The sequence below is a fragment of the Polypterus senegalus genome, chromosome 2 (assembly GCF_016835505.1).
Source record: "Polypterus senegalus isolate Bchr_013 chromosome 2, ASM1683550v1, whole genome shotgun sequence".
Lineage (NCBI taxonomy): Eukaryota > Metazoa > Chordata > Cladistia > Polypteriformes > Polypteridae > Polypterus > Polypterus senegalus.
The window spans coordinates 263,570,631-263,594,611 of NC_053155.1; the positions used below are offsets into that span (position 1 = coordinate 263,570,631).

At 38.7% G+C, this 23,981-nt stretch overlaps 1 protein-coding gene across 5 annotated transcripts in view; it reads right to left on the reverse strand.

Annotated features, from left to right (window-relative positions):
• Positions 1-2,406: 2,406 nt before the first annotated feature.
• Positions 2,407-23,981, reverse strand: part of LOC120523823 (spermatogenesis-associated protein 13-like) — a 208,400-nt gene continuing 186,825 nt past the window's right edge. For all 5 annotated transcript variants that reach the window (XM_039745459.1, XM_039745456.1, XM_039745457.1 and 2 more), the window contains 6 exons: positions 17,976-18,155; positions 16,493-16,725; positions 11,939-12,068; positions 9,218-9,590; positions 5,883-5,957; positions 2,407-5,349 (listed from right to left, as the gene is read on the reverse strand). In XM_039745459.1, the coding sequence (XP_039601393.1) occupies positions 5,168-5,349; positions 5,883-5,957; positions 9,218-9,590; positions 11,939-12,068; positions 16,493-16,725; positions 17,976-18,155 (1,173 nt within the window). In that variant the 3' untranslated portion in view covers positions 2,407-5,167. The remainder of the gene's footprint in view (positions 5,350-5,882; positions 5,958-9,217; positions 9,591-11,938; positions 12,069-16,492; positions 16,726-17,975; positions 18,156-23,981) is intronic.

Genomic DNA, 23,981 nt, shown 5'->3' on the forward strand with positions numbered 1-23,981 from the left:
TGTGTTAGAATTGCCTGATCTGCTGGTTGATTGATAGATAGATAGATGTGAAAGGCACTATATAATACATATATATGAACAGTACAAGAGAATAGATATTAAAGGCACTATATAATAGACAGACAGATGTGAAAGGCACTATAAAATACACAGACAGACGGATAGAAATGTAAGGCACTATATTACACTTTCCTATGCAGCTGGATTCCCAAGCAGGTCTATCCATAAACTGTCTTTAGCAAAGTCGTCCTTGAAAACCTGACATTCCCAAACATCTTGTAAAAGCAGCTCAGATTATCTACTTTCTCTTCACTAATCGCTGCCCGCTTTATCATTAAGACAACGGGGTGACTGCACTAAACTGATCAACAAACATTTTGCGACATGAGCAGATCTTCTATAAGCAAAGTGCACAAGTTCTTGGCATACAAACATAAAATGTCTCTCACCTCTCTCTACCGTGAGTCTGCAAGTCTTTCCTTTTGCTGTGTTCAACCAAGTTAAGGATTAGCGGGATGTTTTGCCAGGAACATTTAAATTTGTTCCAAGTGGATGAACACACGTGTAAACAGCTCTGCTCCACTTGATTGTGCAGCAAGGTCAGACAGAAACACCTTAATGCACGCTGCCGTTTTACCTGACGCATTAGGGGGCTTAGAGAAGGACAGGAAACCACTATGGTAGCCAAAATATGGTGGGCAGACAAAGTTGACCTTGGGGTGGCGAGCCCTGAAAAGAAATCCACAGAAGGTAACAGAGTGTGAGAGAGAGAAAATGTAACGCGCCATTATGGGGCAGGTAGCAGGGGTCATTGAAATTTCCCCCTTTTCTTTTTTTTTGCCAGCCAACAGGTGGCAACAGAGGTTTATGAACTGTTCTGGACAGAAAATGGGAGGTCTGAAAGCTGCTTGTGATCAGCAGTTCACTGAAGCACAGAGAGACATGAAGGAGCTGTGAATTGTAGCCATGGCCTCAAACACCTGCATGGCTTTACACGAGAGAGAGCAGGAGGAGAGGATTTGAGAAAGTTGGAAAGCCAACTCAAATGACAGAGAGAACCCCCTTCCTGGATTGGTACCCTTAGAGGGACAACAGTCAGTTTTGCTTTCTGATTCAACATTTCTATTTTGTCTTCAAGCTTTTATTGGATGGGTAAGAAAATCAGAAAGGAACTTTTCAAGAGAAACCCCCCAGTTGTCACCACTGGATTATGAGCACAAGTACAAAAGTAAAAATGGAAAACAAAAATGGCAAAAGGAGGTTTGCTAAAAAAAATGATAGTTTTGGATTGCTCAGACAGCAGTATAAAGAAAGTGAGGTGCCCAGAGAAATTCATATTTTGAGGTTTCCACTTGTGAAGAAGTCAGAAACCTCAATGTGGCTACAAGGAATATGAATGAAGTGTTAAACGTGCACCAGCGGCAGCAGTTAGTTTTTTAAAATCACGACAGCGGATTCCCACCTAGATACCCACACATGTACGTTAATTTTTCACAAGTTTACTAATCCCCAGCAGTTATTATTTGTAGAACTATCAAGGGCAATATGCCTTAAAGACAGAGAGGATACTCTGGTTTTATCATAAAAAAACCCTAATAAACAAGTAGAAATTCCCATCTTTAGGTCAAAACAGGATTCTCAATAAAATTAACAAATAAGTAAATAAATAAATAAAAGGGTGCTCATGCTGGATGTACTCATCTTCTTTACAGCTCTCAATATCGCCATGGATTACGTCAGTAAAATCTAAGCTGCCCGCGTGTCCCTGTTCTACAAGAAGCCAAATTCCTCCATGTTTTAATGAAAACAGTTTTCAAGCGGCCAGCCACGCAGCAGTTTTCTTTCCAAGAACAGACATTTGTATCTTCACTGTGGATCACCATAGAGCAGGGATCTGACTTCACATCAGGATCCTCCTTGAGCGAAGCAGGCCAGAATGGGCTTCTGCAGTTGATTCCCACGGCCGCTGTCTGAAACTGTGGACAGAGTGCTGCTGGCAAACTGTAAGCCCCTGTAAGGATGGCGGAAATTCTTGAATGCTTCTTTTTGTGGCCGTGTAGCAGCACTCGGGCCTTTCTGTTTTGTGAAGTTCCTGAGCGATATCCTGTAGCTGAATGCACAAATTTTATTTTTGGTCACATTTTCTTTGAAAAACTCCAACGGTTTTCAGCCACACCTTAAAGTTTTGTCTGGACGCTGAATTCAGACAGACCGATGTGATTTCTGCATTTTACTCTGCAGCTGTCTTTGAAGTTTTGAAGCAATGTGATCTGACCGGAGACCAACACTTACACAGATTCTCTGGTATGCTATTAATTTCCACAAAATAAAGTATTCCTTTGCTAGTCAAGAAACATCGGCCATTTAATTTCAAGAGTTTACTACACAAACGAACATTAACTTACATTAGTTATATACAGTCGTATTGTATCTCTAGCCAGAAATGGCAGACATCTTTCATTATTTTATTTAGCACACATAAGGTGGAAGCCAACAGAACGCACTGTAGAGGTATGTGATGACATAAAAAAAAACTGTGGACAAAAATATGCCAAAAATGGATAATAGATTATTCTTATGTACAATACAGTTTCATATACATTACAAATGATTCAGTAATATCTAAAAAATAAAAACAATAAGACAGAGTGGCAGTAAATTGGGAGGCTTTTATGGCAACTGACCATGCGCTTTCAATACTTTTGTGAATATGCAGCTTCAAACAGTTATGTTAATATTACATAGTTACAAGGCAGAGTTACCCAAATATTAAAGGGAAGTTTTGATAATCATAATAACGATGACAGTGCTAATAATAATCCCACCGCTGACACAAGGGGCGTCCGTGTGCCCGGCACTTCACTCGTAATCAACTGTAACATTTCTTGGACTACTCACCTCATAAAGATGGTTTGCTGTTTAGAAGTTGTGAAAATAATCACAAAATAAATCTTCCGTGCGCATCTACAAAATGCTTAACATAAATAAATACCCACTTACATTTTAGGAAATTGGATATCTACAACAGCAACAAAACAAACTGCACCTCTTCATTGAAGACGCAAGTCCAAGTTGAACAATGATTAACATCTGCAAAACACTTGACCTGATCAAGCCGAACACTAATTCCACATTTTATTGCTACAAGATTATTATTCCTGATTTTCACAACCGTGCACTTTGGTTCCGGCAACAAAAATCTAAATAATCTTCAGCAGAGGGGGGGTTAACACTGTTATGTGCTCAAAGAATCGGGGAGGATCGCACTGGTTTTCAACCCAAAAGACATTTCGAAAAATGGGCTCTTCATCATTAAGGGTTGCCATGGTTTTGTACAAATACCTGCCGCGTATTAAATTTGGGAAACCCACCCTTTACTCTCGACACACACATCCCACCGTGTAAAGTCCGTGTTCAGGGCTGTCGTATTCTTTGAATGAGGCAATGGAGCCCTGACAAGGACATGGAAGAATCGGCGTAACATCAGAATTCAATAGAATCCACTTATGAACATGCACAACTTGCAATCTGTAATATACCTAAGTTATGGCCCATTACGTCTTGTGTTTTATAATTGAACAATGACAAAATCTTTCATCTTTGGATAGCTCTATGATAAGAATTTCAAAGAAGAGCTCTTTAGTTTACCGAAGGGCTGTCAACCATGAGTTCGAGGATTCCAAATGATGTGTTATAAATTTAGAGCGTCTGGTGGGATGAACACGGAGAATACATTTGGTTCAAATGATAAGGACTGAAATACTGCTCAGGGGACCCTTCACTTTTTAAACTGGTCAGCATTTGAAAGACGCTTAAGAACAGCATACTGAACATCAATGACAATGCCAGAGTTCATGACGAATCTCGTAGAAATCATCTGCGAAAGCAAATGCAGTATTAAGAAGCACACCTTTTACCAGCAGAAGGTGTTTCCACAGTTAGTTACGTAACAAAACCTGCCATCACCAGACTGGTCCAAATGCGGGCCTGAGGCTGCTTCTTGTTTACTTACTATGCATAAGCAGATCAGATTACAAAAGCGCAAATTAAATACTGCATCCTTAATGTTACAAATCATTAAAGACCCAGCACATTACTACAAAAAGGTATCAACACTTTATGCCTCTCAACATGAGGCAGACATTATCATCAAATTGTTAAATCAAGGCATTGTCTCAGCTCTAATCACTTATTTGGTGCTTGCCCATAAGTCACAAAAAAGAAATGCTTAATTTCAAATTGGACATACATTTACATTTTGTGTTTTGAACACATACTTCAAGCCTTACCTTCATGTGATGTGTCCACATTACACTTGGAAAGAGCTTCTACTACTGTAAATAAAACACACACACACACACACACAAAGCAGGCTGGATCCCTGTGCTCAGCCCTTGTTCTAAAGTAACAGTCAGCACATCTCACCCAGAGGCCTCCTTGAACGCTACGAGGGTTCAACAGCTCAGCGAAGCAAAGGTGCACTTCACATGAGCAGGCCCAGCTTATTTCTATAAACCAGCACCAGTTCTTGTACGAGAATGAGGCCTAAAGGACACAAATACGAGAAAGCACTACTGTGCATCCTGCGTGACGGGCTACCTGCCTTATGCATATTATACAGTTATGCATAAAACCATTGGAAAATAGTGTAATAATAAATAAAAATTATGTAAGGCTCTGTTAAATAAAGAAAAAAAATATATATTTCAGCCAGAAAAAAAGAGAATTGTTGCACTTTGGTCTTTCAAGGACTTCTACTACTGGTGAATACTTTCAAGCAGTCTATGACAGTGGGAAGACTTGTGGACTCGTCAGTCTGGTGAACTCTGCCATATTTATTTGTGCATTTTATTTACATGTACTGACATTTATAAATAGCATTACATGTACAGTATGTAGTAAGGGTCCAGCCTCGAAAACAAAACTTAATACAGAACACATAAGTAACGTTGCTCAGCACAGCACACTGAATGTTTTTTTCGTGCAATAAGAATATACTGGCCATCCATGAACTTCACAGCAGACAACTGTCTGCTTTGCTCCATGCCTCAACCCATAATCTTTCATGTACGCCAGCCGATTTCTTAAAATGTCTTCTTCACATGCCCGTTCTGAATGTCTATCACAGCACTGCTGACAATGTCAATAGGTGGATCCACAAGGCCGATCACTTCCTAAATGGAGTAAGTTTGGTGAAGGTGTGCCAGAAGGGAGCTTGTTTGCGTTTGGGTTCTGCCAAGGAGAAAACCTGTTGTTGAGGAATGCTTGTTGGCACAGTGATGTGACGCTGATGTATTGGATGAAGACCTTGATGAGGTGGAGGCACAGGGCAGCCATTATAACTCACACCTTAAAAGAAAACAAAGAACAATAACTAAACGTTACATGTCTCAGTATGTTTCCTACAAGAATTTCATGTTCTCCTTTAAACAAGTCTGTCTTGTTTCTACTATTCCTGGAACCTGAATGTTGACAGGAGAATTTTGCAGATTTTCCTTTGGATGAGGGATTTGGATACCTTTTCATTCGGTCACTGCTTTGCAATATCAACTTTAAAGTTGATTAGATGAAGATCTGTTCTGGCGGAACACCTTTCATGAAGTTCCAGGAATGACAGAAACCTGATGATATCAGAACCACTTTACCAAGTGACTGACTATTAGTTGCATGCATATACCCCATCCCACAAACTCTGAGATAGCCCTGGGTAGTTCAATACTTCCTGGGATATCGAGGATCTGTTCAGCGATGGCTCTGTTCAAATCCAAAGCTTTTAGTTGTGAATTTGTACGGACATCTAATGAGCACCACATTAACTACTGACATTACCTGTGAATGCTGGTGAGCCGCTCAACTTAAAGGACACGGACAAGATTTCTCACCTTTTATCTTTCCTTGTCTTGATTTTCTGGCATTTGAGATGGCCTGCTTCTTCTGGTTTTCTGATATTTCCATTCCTGTCATTTAGGACAACAAAGAAAGTGTGAACTTATATATAGAGTACCATACATAAACTACTATAAACTCTCAAGGCCTCGCACTTCTACACAAAGAGCGAAGACTAGAGTGCAGATAAGAACATTCACATTTATGATCTAAACAGTAATAAACCAGAATTAGGAGAGACAGTTTACAAAATAACAATCAGAGAGGGTAAAATACAGCAGTGACAATAACATCTGATGGGGTGTGCGGTTTGACTTTCATTAACAATAAATATTCGTGTCTTCATTGTTTAAAGTTCTTAAACCTTTTATTCTAACACGGAGAAGCAGAAATTAAAACTAGCCATAAATGATATATGTATATATTAAATTATGACTGCACATGTGCAAAACACACTTTCCCAGTAGGCAAAATAATTAAAGATTAAATATTTGCATACATATTAAAGCTGTGTTCATAAAAAAAATAAGAATTTTCTTTGTTTGAAATCAACAGAGCAGAGGTGGCAAAATAAAACAAGAAGCCAGAAGCTGTAGTGCATGCCAGTCAAAGCCAGCAACAAATGAGCTTCCACCCTCTACCCAAGGATCCAAAGTGTACCAGCTGCAGAGCCTCTACTTTCAATCAGAGGAGCGAGCGCAAGTGCTGTGCGTAGTCCCCAATGTCTAAACTCCTGTTGACAGTAAAGCTAATTTATACTTAATGAGCAGGCAACCTGGGCTGAGGTGACTGAAAAGTGTTGAGCCACAGAAACGTTGTGACGAGTGCGTCAAGTTCTGTTTGTCCCATACAGTGGAGTTTTACACAAGGGACAAAAAAACACAAAAACAAACAACGGGTAAAATGGCTCATTACTGATGACATGCGTTAAACAAATTTGATGCTGTTTTAGAGCACTGTCACTGCATCCATCCATGACTAACATTGCATAATGGAGCGCTATAGCCTAGTTGAAAAGCGCTGACTACAAGGCAGGAGCAGTCACTCGTTTAAATAAACTTGGGAACACCAGACATATTAATCAGTTTAGTTTAGTGCATTGTAATGGTTATGAATATTAGAATACTTTTTTTATTCAAAAGGGCTTACAAGATCAATATATACTGCATAAAATATTTTTGGGTGATTAGCAGGAGAATACAGTGCTATCAAATAACATAACAGATGTTCAATATTATAGTTACTGCAAAAGTAAAAAAATATCAAGCAATGCACAAATCAAAAATCCAAACCAGTCAAAATGAACAACTTTAACCAACATCACTAATGTTTTTTGAGAATCTTGAAGTGTGTGATGCTGACCTTTATACAACTGCTGGAGGACCGTCACTCACTGGGACTAGCAGTAGTCACAACTCAGATCCCTACCTTGCCATACACGAGAATATTTATAAAATGACAGGGATCATTGAAAACAAAGACGAAATAACCAAAGGATGCTAAATAAAAAAAATCTTCTTAAATGGAAAAAATATTGAAATATTCTGATTTCTCACCTCCATAACAACATGAAAGGATCCCCATCATTATAACCTTTGCCAAAATGATTAGTAACGCTCAAGGGCAGACCTCCCTGGATGACAAATGGCTCTATGAACCAGGATCTCTTAAACTGCCCATGGAGAAGTGAAGCAATGTATATCTTCATATTGGTAATGAAACTGAGTCCTCCTCCACTAACTGAGTGGAATGGATTTTGTTTCTGAGTTAAGTAAAAGACAATAACTCAAGCTGAGTTGTTCGGTCTGCGGTGGGCTGGCGCCCTGCCTGGGGTTTTTTCCTGCCTTGCTGGGATTGGCTCCAGTGGACCCCTGTGACTCTATGTTAGGATGTAGTGGGTTGGAAAATGACTGACTGACTGACAGACTGACAGTTGTTCGGTGTTGTGGAAAAAGTAAGCTGTTTTTGTATTTCAAAGAAAGGAAAGCCCTTAAAACAACAGCATCATTTATTTGTGACTTTGCTGTTGTAATGCATATACAAATACAGATATGCTCTGCATAATAATCTGTTTCAGCAAAATTCAATAATATATACGTTGTCATAAGCAGCACCAACCATTGTCCCGTATCACATGTCTCTTGAACATTGCAGTGTTATCTCTTTTCATGTCCTAAAAATATTACCATGATGTGCATCATGGCTCGTAAACTCAGTAAAACCAGTGCTAGTGATAGCAGCAGCATGAGGCAAAGGAGAAGTACCAATTTGGAAGTGAAACAAAAGGTTATTAAACAACATGACGGTAGAAAATCAGTGAATGCTACTTGTGATTTAGGCAAGTAACACTCGACAATCACGACGATCCACAAAAACAATTTTAAAAATCCTCCAAGCTGTTAAAGAATTGGCTCCAATTAAAGCTACATGGCTAACGAAAATGAGTACCGTGTCAGATATGGAGAAAATGTTAATGACGTGGATTGAGAACCAAAAACAAAGGCAAACAAAGGCACATTCATGATCACTGCTAAGGTACAAAGTTTGTTTGAGATACTCCAAAAAAAAAAAAAAGCAGGACCAGACCGTATATAAAATGGTGTTCGCGCAGTGTCCAAATCACATAATGTCTTGCTTCACAGAATGGATAATGAACAGAACTGTTATATACAGTTACATGTGCCTGTTTGGTTCAGGGTAGTGAAGATAACCTTAGGGCTGTAATGTTACTTTCAATTACAAAGTCAACTCACTTAAATTACAGCTGGTAGTTTTGATAATGTCAGAATATACCATTTGCTAGTGTAACTTAATAACCTTTCTACTGAAACTTTAAAATCAACAGAACTTACTTAACAATACCTAGAAGCAGTAGCTACACAGTATGTACCACCAATGCCATCTGCCGAAAAACACAGGAAAATAAATGAAATGCTTATACTTGGAGGATTTAAATTTAATACTGATGTCCAAAAAGCATGAATCACATCACTTGATTCACCTAAAAAAGGCAAAAAGCACAAGATACACTTCCTAGTGATCTGCCATATCATTAGGACAGGACACTGGGGCCATATGCACGGCTGTTGTCAACGTAATGTCCAGTGCTGGAATGGATTAAGAAGCTTTATGCTTATGATATTTTGAGAAACTTGAAGTAAAAATCAAACCAGAAAGTTCTCTCTGGAAGCAACACCATGTGTATTCATAAACTTTTATTGTACTACTACCGTGCATACACATTCAATGTAAAAGATTTTAGCGTAATAAGCTAGTTTTGGCTATAGGCTATTATATAAATGATAGATGGAAAAACAATCTTTTAGCTTACCCATTTCCTTGTCCTCCTGCACTCTTCGTCTTTCATCTCTACATGCTTGCAACCATTTCTCCTTGTCTTCAGGCTTCTTCGCATAGAAAAGGTACAGTTCACTACTGGCTTCATTTTGAAGCTTAAAGGCATTTTTCACCGTGATGCTAAAATCTTTGTCTCTGCCATCCTCCACATCCAAGACCTCCATTTCATCCATATCAATCCGGCTTTTATAGTACAACATGTCCCGTCTTAAAATGTCCTTTTTGCATAAAATGAGCTGGTGATCAAACAAAAAGAATATCCTCTGTTGTGTTTTTCCATGCTTAGAAATTTTGGTTAGTTCTCCAGAATGAATCAGCTCAGAGCTTCTTGCCAAGACGTCTTCACCCTAAGAACAGGAGCAGGGAAGACTTCATGTTATTTTAGTCATACCAAACAACTGACAGACAACTTATTTTTGCTAGTTTCATTTAACATTTTAAATCAATAGATTTTAAAAGGTTAGAAGCATGAGATTAAAAAGTGAACATTTTCAATGTATGTAGTTCAATAATCGTGTGGTAAAGATTCCCGTGATTCACCAATATATTAATCTTAAGTGTTTCAGTCATATTCAACAGCATGGAAGGCCAAGGCACTTATCTTCAGTAAATAAAACTGACTGATTTCAGGAAGAAACTAAAAATGCTCAGGAAACACACTATTTGGACTAATTTCCTTTGACATTGCACATTCCACACTGAGACAAACACTATATGAAAAATATAAAAAGACACACTTAATGTATATGAAATCAAAAACGTGCAATCTAGTCCAAAAAGAAAGAAAACTGTCAGCCTGAAGGATTCCCAGCATCCACCGTCTGCTTTGCTGTGCACTGACCATGCTTTATTTCTTCATCACTTCGAAATGTTGTGTTAGATTTCTTGTGCAAATTTAACACTTAAACACATTCACACTTTTAGAAATTTTTTTTTTATATAAACTAGGGGGCTTTGCCCCCTGCTTGCTTTGCTCACCAACCCCCCTGCCTGCACTACGCGCCAGCAACTTTGCATCTGCCGCTCATGTATGTTGATTTCACTTTCAGCAAACAACTAAACTTTTAATTCTCGCGGACAGGCCTCTTCAATGGAAAGAAACACTACTTTTCCCTGATGGCAACACGAATAGACGATCTACAAGTCTCCGACTTTATAGCCAAATAATATCTACTTACTTCTGTCATATCGCCTATGTCCATATGTTCAACCTCTTTTTGCTTTTACCTTTTCGTCAATATTGCATTGAATTTTGATTCCGTGTTTGGAATTAGATCGTGACAACACAACGTATAAATGCCCGTGAGTGAATATCTTTTCTTTCTCTCTAAACGAACTGTGTGTCTGACAATAGCATTCACACAAATTAGAAATGATTGAACCATGTGCGTGGTTGTAAATGTTTTAGATGTGGGCAGGACTTTTCCAATTCTCTTTGCATAAAGTCTTGTCACCTTCACCAAACAACAAATCTTTTAATTCTCATGGATACACCACTTCATTGGGAAGAAACACTACTTTTCCCTGATGGCAACACGAATTAGACAATCTACAAGGGTCTCCAACTTAAAGTTTAAATCCGAACAAATTATTCGATCTCTTTTCGCTGTTCCGTTATTTCACCGAGTAATAATTTCCTTTTGTTTACACTAATGCAATCTTTACTATCATCTTTTTGAGACTTTTGAATTTTCGTACTTCCATTATCCCTAACCTGCTCTGCATGTGTATCGCGCCAACATTTTTGAATACTTTACGATGTTCTATTTTGTCATCTACTCTTTATCTTTTATTTCTGGCCCCAACATTAAACAATGTACAATAAAATCCAGAAATGATTATTAATAATGATGTGTATCTATTAACATTATTCGAATAAACCTGCTGTCAATAAAAAAATTATATCTATCTTTTGGTGCCACTTTCCTATTTTAGGATCATAGTGCATATCTTAACTACAAAAGGTGTAAGGCAGGAATCAGTCTGGGGCACGGCGATGGTACACCAGAGGGCACAATCATTAACATACCCACAGTTACACACTCACAAACTGACAATTTAAAATATCCAACTAACCCAACAGACGCATCACTGTGACATCCGAGTCAACCAGTGATACCTGGAGAAAACACACATGGACAAAGAAAGGATGTGCAAACTTCAAGAATTGGGACTGGATTTTAATTCACAATTCTGGAGCTGTAAAAGCTCAATACGGTGGATCACTGATCTACTGCAATTCTCATTAAAACAGAAAACAATCCGGTAATCTTAATTTGAACGGTTTAGACATTATAAGCACTAAACAGTCGGTATTGTGTTGGCTGATTAAATGAAATTAAATTTGCTATGTTTCTTCATGTTTGTAAGATGCCTATTTAAAAACATCTGATTAATTAAAGACATACCATTCTTTTTAGGAATATCATAATGAACGTTTATCACTACAAAAGGTGTGTCTCTGGTTTATATCAGCATTGTTAAACCAGAGCTGAAATGCTGGGGCAGATTGCTTCAAAGAACATCATTAAAGACACTGAATTACATGGAGATTAATCCTTTCAAAAGTCCACTTTCATCATGCCACGTTTCCTTTATTGTCTGACCTTTGCACCTCAATGTTTACCTCATAGCTTGTTAACCTAGTGTAAGTGTAAAAGCAGGCAATCTCTATTTGCAGATTAATAATTCCTACCTCCCAACCCACAATGGAGACCTGCCAGTGAGCGATCTTGTCTATGCTCTCCAGTCTCCTTTTCCTCTCATTAATGAGACAAGCAACATTTTTCATGGCTTCATAAGCTGCAGAGATGTTCTGGTAGTCACTGTGTAGACAAACACAAGTTAGGAAAAAAACTGCATTTTTCAAAGCAAGTAACCTAACATGAAATTATGGTTATGATGACTGTATGTATTTACTGGACCTCAGAATATGTGTTTAATAAACCTAACAAATCATACAAATAAACTTCTCTCAAGTAAAATTTCCTATTAATTGTCCTGTTTCACCAGTATACTAGAAACCTCTAAATATCCCTTTACAAGAACAGGAAGCTTAAAGAAATCTGCATATCAGTATCAAAATGGCACTTTTAATGGAAGATATTTACTTCTTCTGCAATCACATAACAATGAAGGATACTTTGTCTTAAATTACTTGTAAATCCATTTTCGGTCTTCCTCTGACTACTGAAGTATTAAAGTGCATTCTACTGATTACGAGAGTTCAAATTCTAGACCTGTGTTTCTTAAAAGTTTTTTTTTTTCTTGAAAGCCAATCTTGCCCTTCTTAGTGTCTTAGAGACCCAATCCATGATTACTGGCAGACCACCTGGGGGGAGACGGAGTGGTGGGGTGGCTCCCCCTTGAAGTATTGCCATCGACTATCAGAATGGGGCAATGTCGTTTGCTTAATCTGTGAGACACTTTGCAAATCATTCACAAGCATTTCTCTTTGAATACAATGGTGAGTCACAATTCGTCATGACCAAAACTATTTTCTAGGCTAATGGTAGTCTCCCTGCTCTCACACATGCACACATATTTAACACTAGAATTACCAGAGCCTACGAAAAAACTCGTAATTCCGTCCCACCTTAAATCGCTTCTTAAATCCCTTCACACCTCTCCGCCAGCGCCCTTTGTCTTCTAAATGTGCTAATAAAGAGAAGCTTGGAGCAGCCGGCTATTCCATCCCCCCACCAATTTAGAACGTGCACAAACTTCTCTCAGCTCATGCCTTGATTGAGTATCTGGGAGTGAAGTGGAGTTTTAGAGTGGAAATAATAGATCGTTGTTTGGAACACACACATTTCATGTCTGTTCCGTTTCTACAGTAATCTGTGTCAACACATTGTTAAAACAGAAACGTTTTTTTATATTCTAGTAGTAGATGACAAATTGTAGGCATAAACTACAGTGGTGTGAAAAACTATTTGCCCCCTTCCTGATTTCTTATTCTTTTGCATGTTTGTCACACAAAATGTTTCTGATCATCAAACACATTTAACCATTAGTCAAATATAACACAAGTAAACACAAAATGCAGTTTTTAAATGATGGTTTTATTATTTAGGAGAAAAAATCCAAACCTACATGGCCCTGTGTGAAAAGTAATTGCCCCTTGTTAAAAATAACCTAACTGTGGTGTATCACACCTGAGTCCAATTTCCGTAGCCACCCCCAGGCCTGATTACTGCCACACCTGTTTCAATCAAGAAATCACTTAAATAGGAGCTGCCTGACACAGAGAAGTAGACCAAAAGCACCTCAAAAGCTAGACATCATGCCAAGATCCAAAGAAATTCAGGAATAAATGAGAATAGAAGTAATTGAGATCTATCAGTCTGGTAAAGGTTATAAAGCCATTTCTAAAGCTTTGGGACTCCAGCGAACCACAGTGAGAGCCATTATCCACAAATGGCAAAAACATGGAACAGTGGTGAACCTTCCCAGGAGTGGCCGGCCGACCAAAATTACCCCAAGAGTGCAGAGACGACTCATCTGAGAGGTCACAAAAGACCCCAGGAAAATGTCTAAAGAACTGCAGGCCTCACTTGCCTCAATTAAGGTCAGTGTTCACGACTCCAACATAAGAAAGAGACTGGGCAAAACGGCCTGCATGGCAGATTTCCAAGACACAAACCACTGTTAAGCAAAAAGAACATTAGAGCTTGTCTCAATTTTGCTAAGAAACATCTCAATGATTGCCAAGACTTTGGGAAAATACCTTGTGGACTGATGAGACAAAAGTTGAACTTTTGGAAGGCAAATGTCCGTTACATCTGGCGTAAAAGGAACACAGCATTTCAGAAAAGAACATCATAACAACAGTAAAATATGGTGGTGGTAGTGTGATGGTCTGGGGTTGTTTTGCTGCTTCAGGACCTGGAAGGCTTGCTGTGATAGATGGAACCATGAATTCTACTGTCTACCAAAAATCCTGAAGGAGAATGTCCGACCATCTGTTCATCAACTCAAGCTGAAGCGATCTTGGGTGCTGCAACAGGACAATGACCCAAAACACACCAGCAAATCCACCTCTGAATGGCTGAAGAAAAACAAAATGAAGACTTTGGAGTGGCCTAGTCAAAGTCCTGACCTGAATCCAATTGAGATGCTATGGCATGACCTTAAAAAGGCGGTTCATGCTAGAAAACCCTCAAATAAAGCTGAATTACAACAATTCTGCAAAGATGAGTGGGCCAAAATTCCTCCAGAGCGCTGTAAAAGACTCATTGCAAGTTATCGCAAACGCTTGATTGCAGTTATTGCTGCTAAGGGTGGCCCAACCAGTTATTAGGTTCAGGGGGCAATTACTTTTTCACACAGGGCCATGTAGGTTTGGATTTTTTTTTCTCCCTAAATAATAAAAACCATCATTTAAAAACTGCATTTTGTGTTTACTTGTGTTTTATTTGACTAATGGTTAAATGTGTTTGATGATCAGAAACATTTTGTGTGACAAACATGCAAAAGAATAAGAAATCAGGAAGGGGGCAAATAGTTTTTCACACTACTGTATATAATGTATAAAGCCTGAAGTCCAAATAGCAAAGAAACATTTTCACAAGAATAACACAATTGCGCTTTTATTCAAAAATATAACTGCAGAAACAAAAAGCCGCCTTAACATGCGACATTGACACCAGTTTATTGTAATTGCCTCCGTGGTTCAATAGACTGCATACTAACATAGGTTGTGACACACAGACGCTGGCGAAGCTACCTTCTTCGTATCTCACCGTCACTTGATTTTCTTTTTATTCAATTTTATTGAATGTTCCTGCCAGTCCCCGCATGTTGCTGTATGCTGGATATTTTCACATGTATTGTCTCTTTCTTTCAGGTGTGTAATAGAAACCACAGCATAGAGAGACATTGCTTCTTACAGGAAAAGGCGATGGAAAAAGTTTTACACCAATATATGTTCCTGTGTTTGAACGACACGGGCAGATGGGGAGTGTCTGATGATTGCATATAGCGCCGAAGTTACTGGTCTTTACCATTCTTTCCTCTGCATGTCCTGGAGTACAAAAGAAACAGTATACAGCAACATGTGGGGACTGGCAGGAACACTCAATAAAACTGAATAAAAAGAAAAGCAAGTGACGGTGAGATACGAAGAAGGCAGCTTCGCCAGCGTTTGTGTGTCAGAACCCGGGGGTGGGTGTTTGGCGTTAGTATGCATCGTGGTACACTGCAGAGTTATAGCGCATCTTTAGTGAAAACAGCCGTGTCAGATGGGGTTGTATGGATTGATTCTGAACGCGACTGAGAGAATGAAAAGTGAATTAAAAAAAAAAAGCTAACCTTTACAAGGATCATAAATTGCACCGGCTGTTACAGACTGAAATCAAATGTATGCTTTTATTCTAAAACAGTAAGACTAAGAGCAGTTTACTTCTCAAAACGGAGGGGCGCAGGATCGAACTCGTGACCTCTTGATTCCCAAGCGGGGGCTGAGTCTATTGAACCACAGAGGCAGTTACAATAAACTGGTGTCAATGTCGCTTGTTAAGGCGGCTTTTTGTTTCTGCAGTTATATTTTTGAATAAAAGCGTAATTGTGTTATTCTTGTGAAAATGTTTCTTTGCTATTTGGACTTCAGGCTTCATACACTATATAGTTTATGCCTACATTTTGTCATCTACTACTAGAATATAAAAAATGTTTCTGTTTTAACAATGTGTTGACACAGATTACTGTAGAAACTGAACAGACATGAAATGCGTGTGTTCCAAATAACGATCTATTTCCACTCTAAAACTCCACTTCACTCCCAGATACTCAATCAAGCTGAAGTTCGTGCACGTTCTAAATTGGTGGGGGGATGGAATAGCCGGCTGCTCCAAGCTTCTCTTTATCAGCACATTTAGAAGACAAAGGACGCTGGCGGAGAGGTGTGAAGGGATTTAAGAAGCAGTTTAAGGTGGGACGGAATTACGAGTTTTTTCGTAGGCTCTGGTAATTCTAGTGTTAAGCAGAACATGGAATTATTCGAAACTACACTTAGTTTTTGAATATTGGGGGCTTTCTTCATGCAAAAGAATATTCAACAATCGCAGACCAAAAATTCTTAATAATAGACTCTAAAGACTTCAAATATAAAATCTGGCGTACATGTATACTGACATAAATACAGCATGTACTCAAATCCCAAATAGTGGTACTACAGCATGTACACACACATGTTCATATAAATAACTTTACAACGCAGCTGTCCATTTTCTTTTCCAGCAAAACTCACTTGTGTTCTGGAGTTGTATATTTTAGCAGTTCAGCCAGCTGAAGTGGATATTTGCAGATCTTCTGCACAGGAGTAAGAAGAAAGCCATCAATAGCGATATCGATCATCTGCTGAAGCAGGCGGCATGCCTCAAAGAAGTGTCGGTATTTGCTGTGCTTCACCAATTTTGCCAGCTCCACACAGGCACTGGGGTGATTATTACAGTATTCTGAATAGATGGCAAACCCTTCTTGCTGTAAAAGGAAAGCATGCTGTTAGAAACAATAGCTATTTTGAGGTTATCCATTGCCACAAAATGTTCAGTCATATCAAGTTGTTCTTGCTGTTGCTTCTTTTACTACTGCCTTATGATACTATTGCCTTCCATGTCCTTTTATTACTGAATTAGTGAAAAAAAGTTAGCAGAACAACAGGGGACTTCCTTAACTCTTTTTGCATGTTGGCCAAGTCAAAACATTGCAGTGCAGTATATCATAGAAATATGGTACTTCAGTCTTAGGGCCTTCTAAGGAATTAAAAACTACAGATTAAAAGGTTAATAAAGACAAAACAGCCAATGACTTTTTAAACTAATAAATGAAGTTCACCTTCATGTGCTGAAAAAAAAAAACAAAAAATAAAAAAAAAAACCTCGCCCCACCCACTCTCTGTATTTTATCAGTCAGTCTGCTACGGGGGTGGAAAGGCCGGAAGGTACCTTGAATAAGCCTTGTCAGCTGGCAGCATGAGTCAGCAGTAAAGTGCCTGCACTTAAATTAAAATTATTCAGTTGCATTCAACAGACAACAGAGATCTGGTTTTTGGGCAAAGACAGCAGCTTGAGTCAAAAGCAGACCCATTCATCATTCTAACTGAATCAAAACGATGAACTCATTTTGATAACAAAGAAACATAAACCAAAGCACTGTCAGAAGCAGAACATATAAGGGAAAAGATGTGTGGGTAAACATGGTGATCTCCACACCTACGAGAACTGGATAAGTCTGTGCTTTTACCTCTGTCACAACTATATCTGTTCTACTCTAGATAATTTTTATTTCAATGTGCTAATCAAAAGAAAAATCAATTAAAAAGTAGCCCTGGTATGTAGCAGTGGCTTCTCCCAATAACCCCTCTGATGAGGCCTATTTTCACAGACCATTATCCCGCAACTACACTTAGTCACAAAATATGTAAATAAAAATGATAACTTATCATTCGTTCCTGACACAAGCTGAGATCTATTGCATAATGTTCTTTGCATTTTAACAATTCTAATAATTTAAACATAAAGCAAAAGGGGTATTTTCACAAAAGTTAGATGCAAGCACAAATTACAACTTGCATGTGCCCTGGTGGCTTTGGAGGAAAACAGTTAACTTTAATTCTGAAATGCTACAGTTATTACAAAACTAACTAATATTCTGTTTATGCTCATTTCATTATTGGCATAGTCACAATGTGCTTTACAAAGAAAACTGATTATTAATTATCAATGACTCACATGGAAAAGAAAGCATGAGCCAATTTCACTCAAATGAGGCTCTTCTTTGTTATACTGTTTCTCAAGATCTTTCAGGAACTTTCTCTGGAATCTGTATATATCTTCAATGTTTCCAAAAATAGTATTGAGCTGTGCTTCATTAAACATGCCTGTGTGCTTGCGACACTGTCTGATATATCCCTGCAAGGAAAAAAAAAATATCTTAGGCATGCTAAAGGTAAATAGGCACAGCGTAGTACTTGTGTAGTGTTTTATGTAATACACAACTGCAGAATGAAGTGGTGATCCTTTAAATACGTTCTGCATTATTTAACATAGAAATTAAAGGTAGTTTGCTGTTGATTTCAAACATGGTAAGATTATATTATACACAAACAGAAGAAGACAAAAGACGTTACTCTTCCACACTTTTTATATTTAATGAACCATTTGCCCAAAGGCCATACTTAAGTGATATTATCCAAATAAACTCCTACTGCTAATTTTACATCAGCTACAGACAAACTTTAAACTTGATTGAAGTTGAGATAAGAATGGCAGACAAAAGTCAAGTTTCAATTAAACAGCAGGTCAAAACTGTGCATCACCCTTTTTGGTTTTCTGAGCCTTTGCATGCTTCTGGCAAGCAAAAAAAGTAACTACACCCCTACATTTAGCAGGACCCCAAATGGCAAGCATTAGAATCTGGTGCAAAAGATTCGAAAATCATTAGAGGAATCTTGGAGGAACCTGTCTTATTTAAATCGTAGACATTTTTTCTGGTTTGTTCTTTGTTGTTGAAATGTGTGTGTTATTACCATGATCGAAAGAGGTATCTGAGGCCTTATAAAAGAAGGTTACAGATGCCTGTGCGTTTTCAAACAATTAGGAAATCACTCATTCCACCACTACCCGGAAGATTGTTTCCAAGTGGAGAAGATTTCAGACAACTGTCAAAGTTCAGCCTGACAGTGGAACCCAAGATACTGAAAGAAGACTATAAGTACCCCATAATTTCATCATGGGACCTACAGAAAATTTTTGCCATTTTGATGTCAAAGTGCAAGTGTCTTCCATTAGAAAGAGGTGGCATAAACTAGATTTAGTTGGGAGTTGTGCCAACAGGAAACATTTACTGGCCAAAAACAACACTCAGAGCAAGACTAAAATTTGCGTAAGAACTCCTAGGTAAAGAGTGGGACTACTAGAACAATGTGCTCGATATGCTGTGGGGGGGGATTGAAATAGGACGGCACGGTGGCCAGTGGTAGCGCTGCTGCCTCGCAGTAAGGAGACCTGGGTTCGTTTCCCGGGTCCTCCCTGCATGGGTTTCCTCTGGGTGCTCTGGTTTGCCTCCCACAGTCCAAAGACATGCAGGTTAGGTGCATTGGCGATCCTAAATTGTCCTAGTGTGTGCTTGGTGTGTGTGTGTGCCTTGTGGTGGGCTGGCGCCCTGCCCGGGATTTGTTCCTGCCTTGCGCCCTGTGTTGGCTGGGATTGGCTCAATCAGACCACTGTGACCCTGTGTTAGGATATAGCGGGTTGGATAATGGATGGATGAATGGAATTGAAATAGGCCGTGCACTCAAGACCCCCCTCAAACATCACAGAGCTGAAAAACTCTGCATGGAGAAGTGGGGAAAGACTTTGCCCCAGTTAATGTTAGAGACTGGCAGACAGCTATAGGAAACACCAACTTGAGGGGGCAATACCAGCTATTACTGTGACCCGATATTTGTGCGATAGACATATGAGTGCCGACAAAATAGCGCCGATTAAAATGCCGCGTCAAAATCGCACAGACAAAATCTCGAAAGTTTCATTAAATATGAATTACTAGTTTAAAGCATATATAATAATGTTTATTTTAGAAGTCAATATTATGAGACCGCGCATGCCATCAGCACGGCACGCAGATAGTCCTTAAGATCACGCCCTGCATATGTAGGAAGAATTGCAGCAAGACGTCTTGATAGTTGAGCATATTTAGACTTGCTGGCTGCCTGACTGCTGGTAATTCCGCTTTGTATACAACGTGTTATGCCAAACCTCGACTGAGTTATTTGTTTGCGGCATGCCATCAGCAGTTATAACAGTTATAACCTAGCACATAATGTGTACATAATCCGCATGTACGCATCCCACTCTCTTGGTCGGCGCGCATTTGTCGAAAACCAGTTAGCGGGTTTGTCTGCGCTCATTTGTCTGTCGCGGTTTTGTCAGGGCGCATATGTCTATCACGCTTTTGTCGGTGAACCACTATTACAGCCAAGGGTGTACTAACTTTTTTTTACAGATGTAAACGGAATATCTGTTAATTTTTCATAGAATAAATTACTGCAAAGTCACCATTAACTAAAGATACCATTTAAATTAGGATTAAATCTTGATATGCCCACATATCTGAAAGAGAAAAAAAATCCTATATTGAGTGATAAGATACATACAAGGGATTAAAACAATATTCAGACCCTTCAACTTTCAGCACACTTTATTGAGTTGGAGATTTGATCTTAATTGGATACATTTTCCATTTTTGCCCATCTATTTACACTCAATAACCGATAATGACAAAATAAAAAAATGTTTTTAGAAAAGTTTGTAAAATTATTAAAAATAAAAAGACTGAAATATCACATGTAAGTATTAAGACCCTTTGCTCTGGCACTCCAAATTGTGGTCAGACACTGTACTTTAGTTATCCTTGACATGTGTTTAGATCTCGACTGGAGTCCATCTGTGGCAAACTGAATTGATTGGAAGTCATTTAGAAAGGCACAGACCTGGGTATAGCAGATCCCGTGATTCGTACTGCAATTCAGAACAAAGACCAAACCATTAAGTCCAAGAAATCCTCTGCAGACCTCAACAATCAAATTGTGATGAAGGAGAGATCTGAGCAAGAGTATACAACCATTTCTAAAGCTTTGAATGTTCCAATGAGTCAAACTCTGTGAAATGGAAGAGGTTTGAAACCACCAGGACTCTCACCAGAGTTGGGCATCAGGCCAAACTGAGTAACTGTGCAAGTGATGCCTTGGTCAGGGAAGTGTACAGGAACCCAACAGTTACCCTAGCGGAACTTCAGAAATCCTCTGCTGAGATGATGATGATAATAATAATAATAATAATAATAATACATTTTATTTAAATAGTGCCTTTCCCATGCTAAGGGGGTGCTGGAAGGATGATAACTTAACAGCACTCCATCAGTAAGGCATTTATGGAAGGGTGGCTAGACAGAAGCCACTTTTGAGTATGACAGTCATCAAAAATTTAACTCTTTTGGCAGAATTACAAGACCAGGCACTGCTCGTCATCTGCCTAATTCCATTTCCATGGTGAAGCATGGAGGTGGCGGCATCATGCTATTGTGGTGCTTCTCAGCAGCAGGGACAGAAAGACCGGTAAGAATCGAGGGAGCCTTGAAGACACCCTGCTTCAGAGTACATACAATGTCAGACTGGGGCAACAGGTCACCTTTCAGCACGAGAATGACCGGAAGCATAGAGGAAAGACAACACTGGAGTGGCTTTGGTACAAGTCTCTGACTGTCCTTGAGTACCCCAGCCAAATCCCACACTTTAATCCCATTGAACATGTATAGAGGGGCCTGAAGACGTTTACAGATGCTTTTCATTCAGCGTAACAGAGTGGGAAAGAATCTGCTAGGAAGGAGGGAATAAACTACTCAAATTCAGGCATGCAAAGCTTGTTGAGACTTTTCCAAGAAGACTTCAAGTTGTAATTGCTGCCAAAGGGGCTTGATTATATACTTGATTAAGGGACTGAATATATATAGGAATGACAGTTTTCAGTTTTTGTTTTTTAATATATTTGCAAAACTTTCTGAAAACATATTTTCACTTTGTCATTATGGGTTATTGAGTGTAGACTGATGTGCAAAAACAGCAAAATTATCCATTTAAAATAAAACCTATAATACAGTAAAGTGTGCAAAAAATCCATTGTACACGTTGTATTGCTCTATACATCTGGAACCAAACATGTCTTTGATGTTTTGCCCTAATTTTATCTGAAAGTCATTCTAAGTAATAGCAGTTAATATGGTGTTGAATTCTATCTTCTGCAGGCATTTGGAAAAAAACACCTAATACTGTTTAATATTTTGCTTAAATTAACCAGCAAAACACTGAAAAGCAAGTGGCAGAAAACTAAAAGAAGTGGTGTGAAAATCTAAAATTTGCCTTTTTTTTAAAGGCTAAACAGTTGATTGAGGAAAATTACTTCTTTTTGGTTTGGCTGGCTAAGGTGACTATTTTTTGCTCTCGATGCTGAAGGCACAAGTTTGCATCCTGCCCAAATTGGGAGTGTGAGCCTTTCATGCCTGCATTAACTAATTCCAGGGACTCCTGATTCTCTCACACACTTATTCACTTTAAATTGACTCAGCGTGAGCCTGCTGCATCTGCCACTTTCCATCCAGAACCAATTCATTGCATTGCTTTGTGTCCTTCCCACCCTCACAAAATAAACAAAAGTACAGTATTCAGACATATATGTTCTTATCAATGTTAATTTATCTCCATTATTCAGTGGTGCAGTAGAAACAGTCTGAATGTGGATTACAAGGAGCAATACCTTATCCCGGTGTATGTGTGCACAGTGTACAAAGAACCCTGGTTTTCAAAGGGCTCCATTTTCTTTTATGCAGGAGTGAGGATGGAATCAAACCCGGAAGCAATAATCTCAAGTGCTGATAGCTTGTGATAACAGCCAAAAACATTTTCCAAAAAACTCTATAATGTAATAAGATTATCATTACTTTTGGTATACAAAAGTCACAAAACATCAACACACATAAGACAGCTACTGGGCAGCAGGGTAACCACAGCTGCTACCTTGTAACAAAAGCACCGGAGATCACATCCCAGGTGCTTCCTCTAGTTGCCCAGTTTCCTTCTGCCTTGACTCCCACACACAAAATAGTGTGCAGGTTAGGTGGACAGGCATCGATTAAATTGACCCCTGTTGTGTGTGTTCACCTTGTGAAGGGCTGGCACTCTGCCCAGGAATTGTTCCTACCTTACGCCCATTGCTTGCTGGGATAGGCTTCAGATGCCCTTGTAACCCTGTCTTGACCCGGATAAGCGGCTTCAAAAAATGGATGTTAGAAAACTATTAGTGATGCATCCAAACATTTAAAGAAAAAATAGATCTTAATTAACTAATCACTATCATTAGCAAACATTTCCTCAAGGGTGGCTGTCAGTTTTTATGGCAAAGGGCTCTTTTTTTGCATTTATTTCTGCCGTTTAATTTTCTGCCTCTTGCATGTCAGGGTGACCATAACATTCCTGGAAACATTACGTCACATTCATTTTTTTAAGTATACCATGGTCTGTCAAACTTATTCTGTTTGTGAACATGGTGGTTATCATGTTAGTTACAACTGTGATAAGAAAAGACAATATAACATGAAACGCATTGTATAGTGAGATTTCTGTACTGATAAACTTACAATATTTATTATGTAATACATAATGTAGAACAAAACCCATCTTTTCAGAATATTTGTAAAAAAAATCCCCAGTTAAACACTGATATTGAGCACTACTTTTAACTTTTATTTTATGAAGACTAAATTCTAACGCATACATTGTATTGTGTGGATGTAGTCAGTGTTAAAACCATCTTTAACTTTGTAAAAATGTTAATGCCCCATTGCTTTATAATATTACCACACAAATTAATGGTAGTTCTATATTGGGAGATAATGAATAGGCAAGAATTGATACAATATTTTTACTTTTTATTTCCATCTAACTCAGCGTTTCTCAACCACTGGGTTGAAGTGTTTCTATTGTTTATAATGATGGTGGGTTGCGGTGGGTTGCTGCTCCAGCGACTTCACTTGATTCATCAACAGGAACAATACCCCTGACCCCTACACTGAGGATTGCAGTCAATTCACCCTCTCCTAGTGGGTGGCAAAGACACTTATAGGGGAAAAAGTGGGCCATGACACCAAAAAGGTTTAGAAACACTGATCAAAAAGATTTTGGA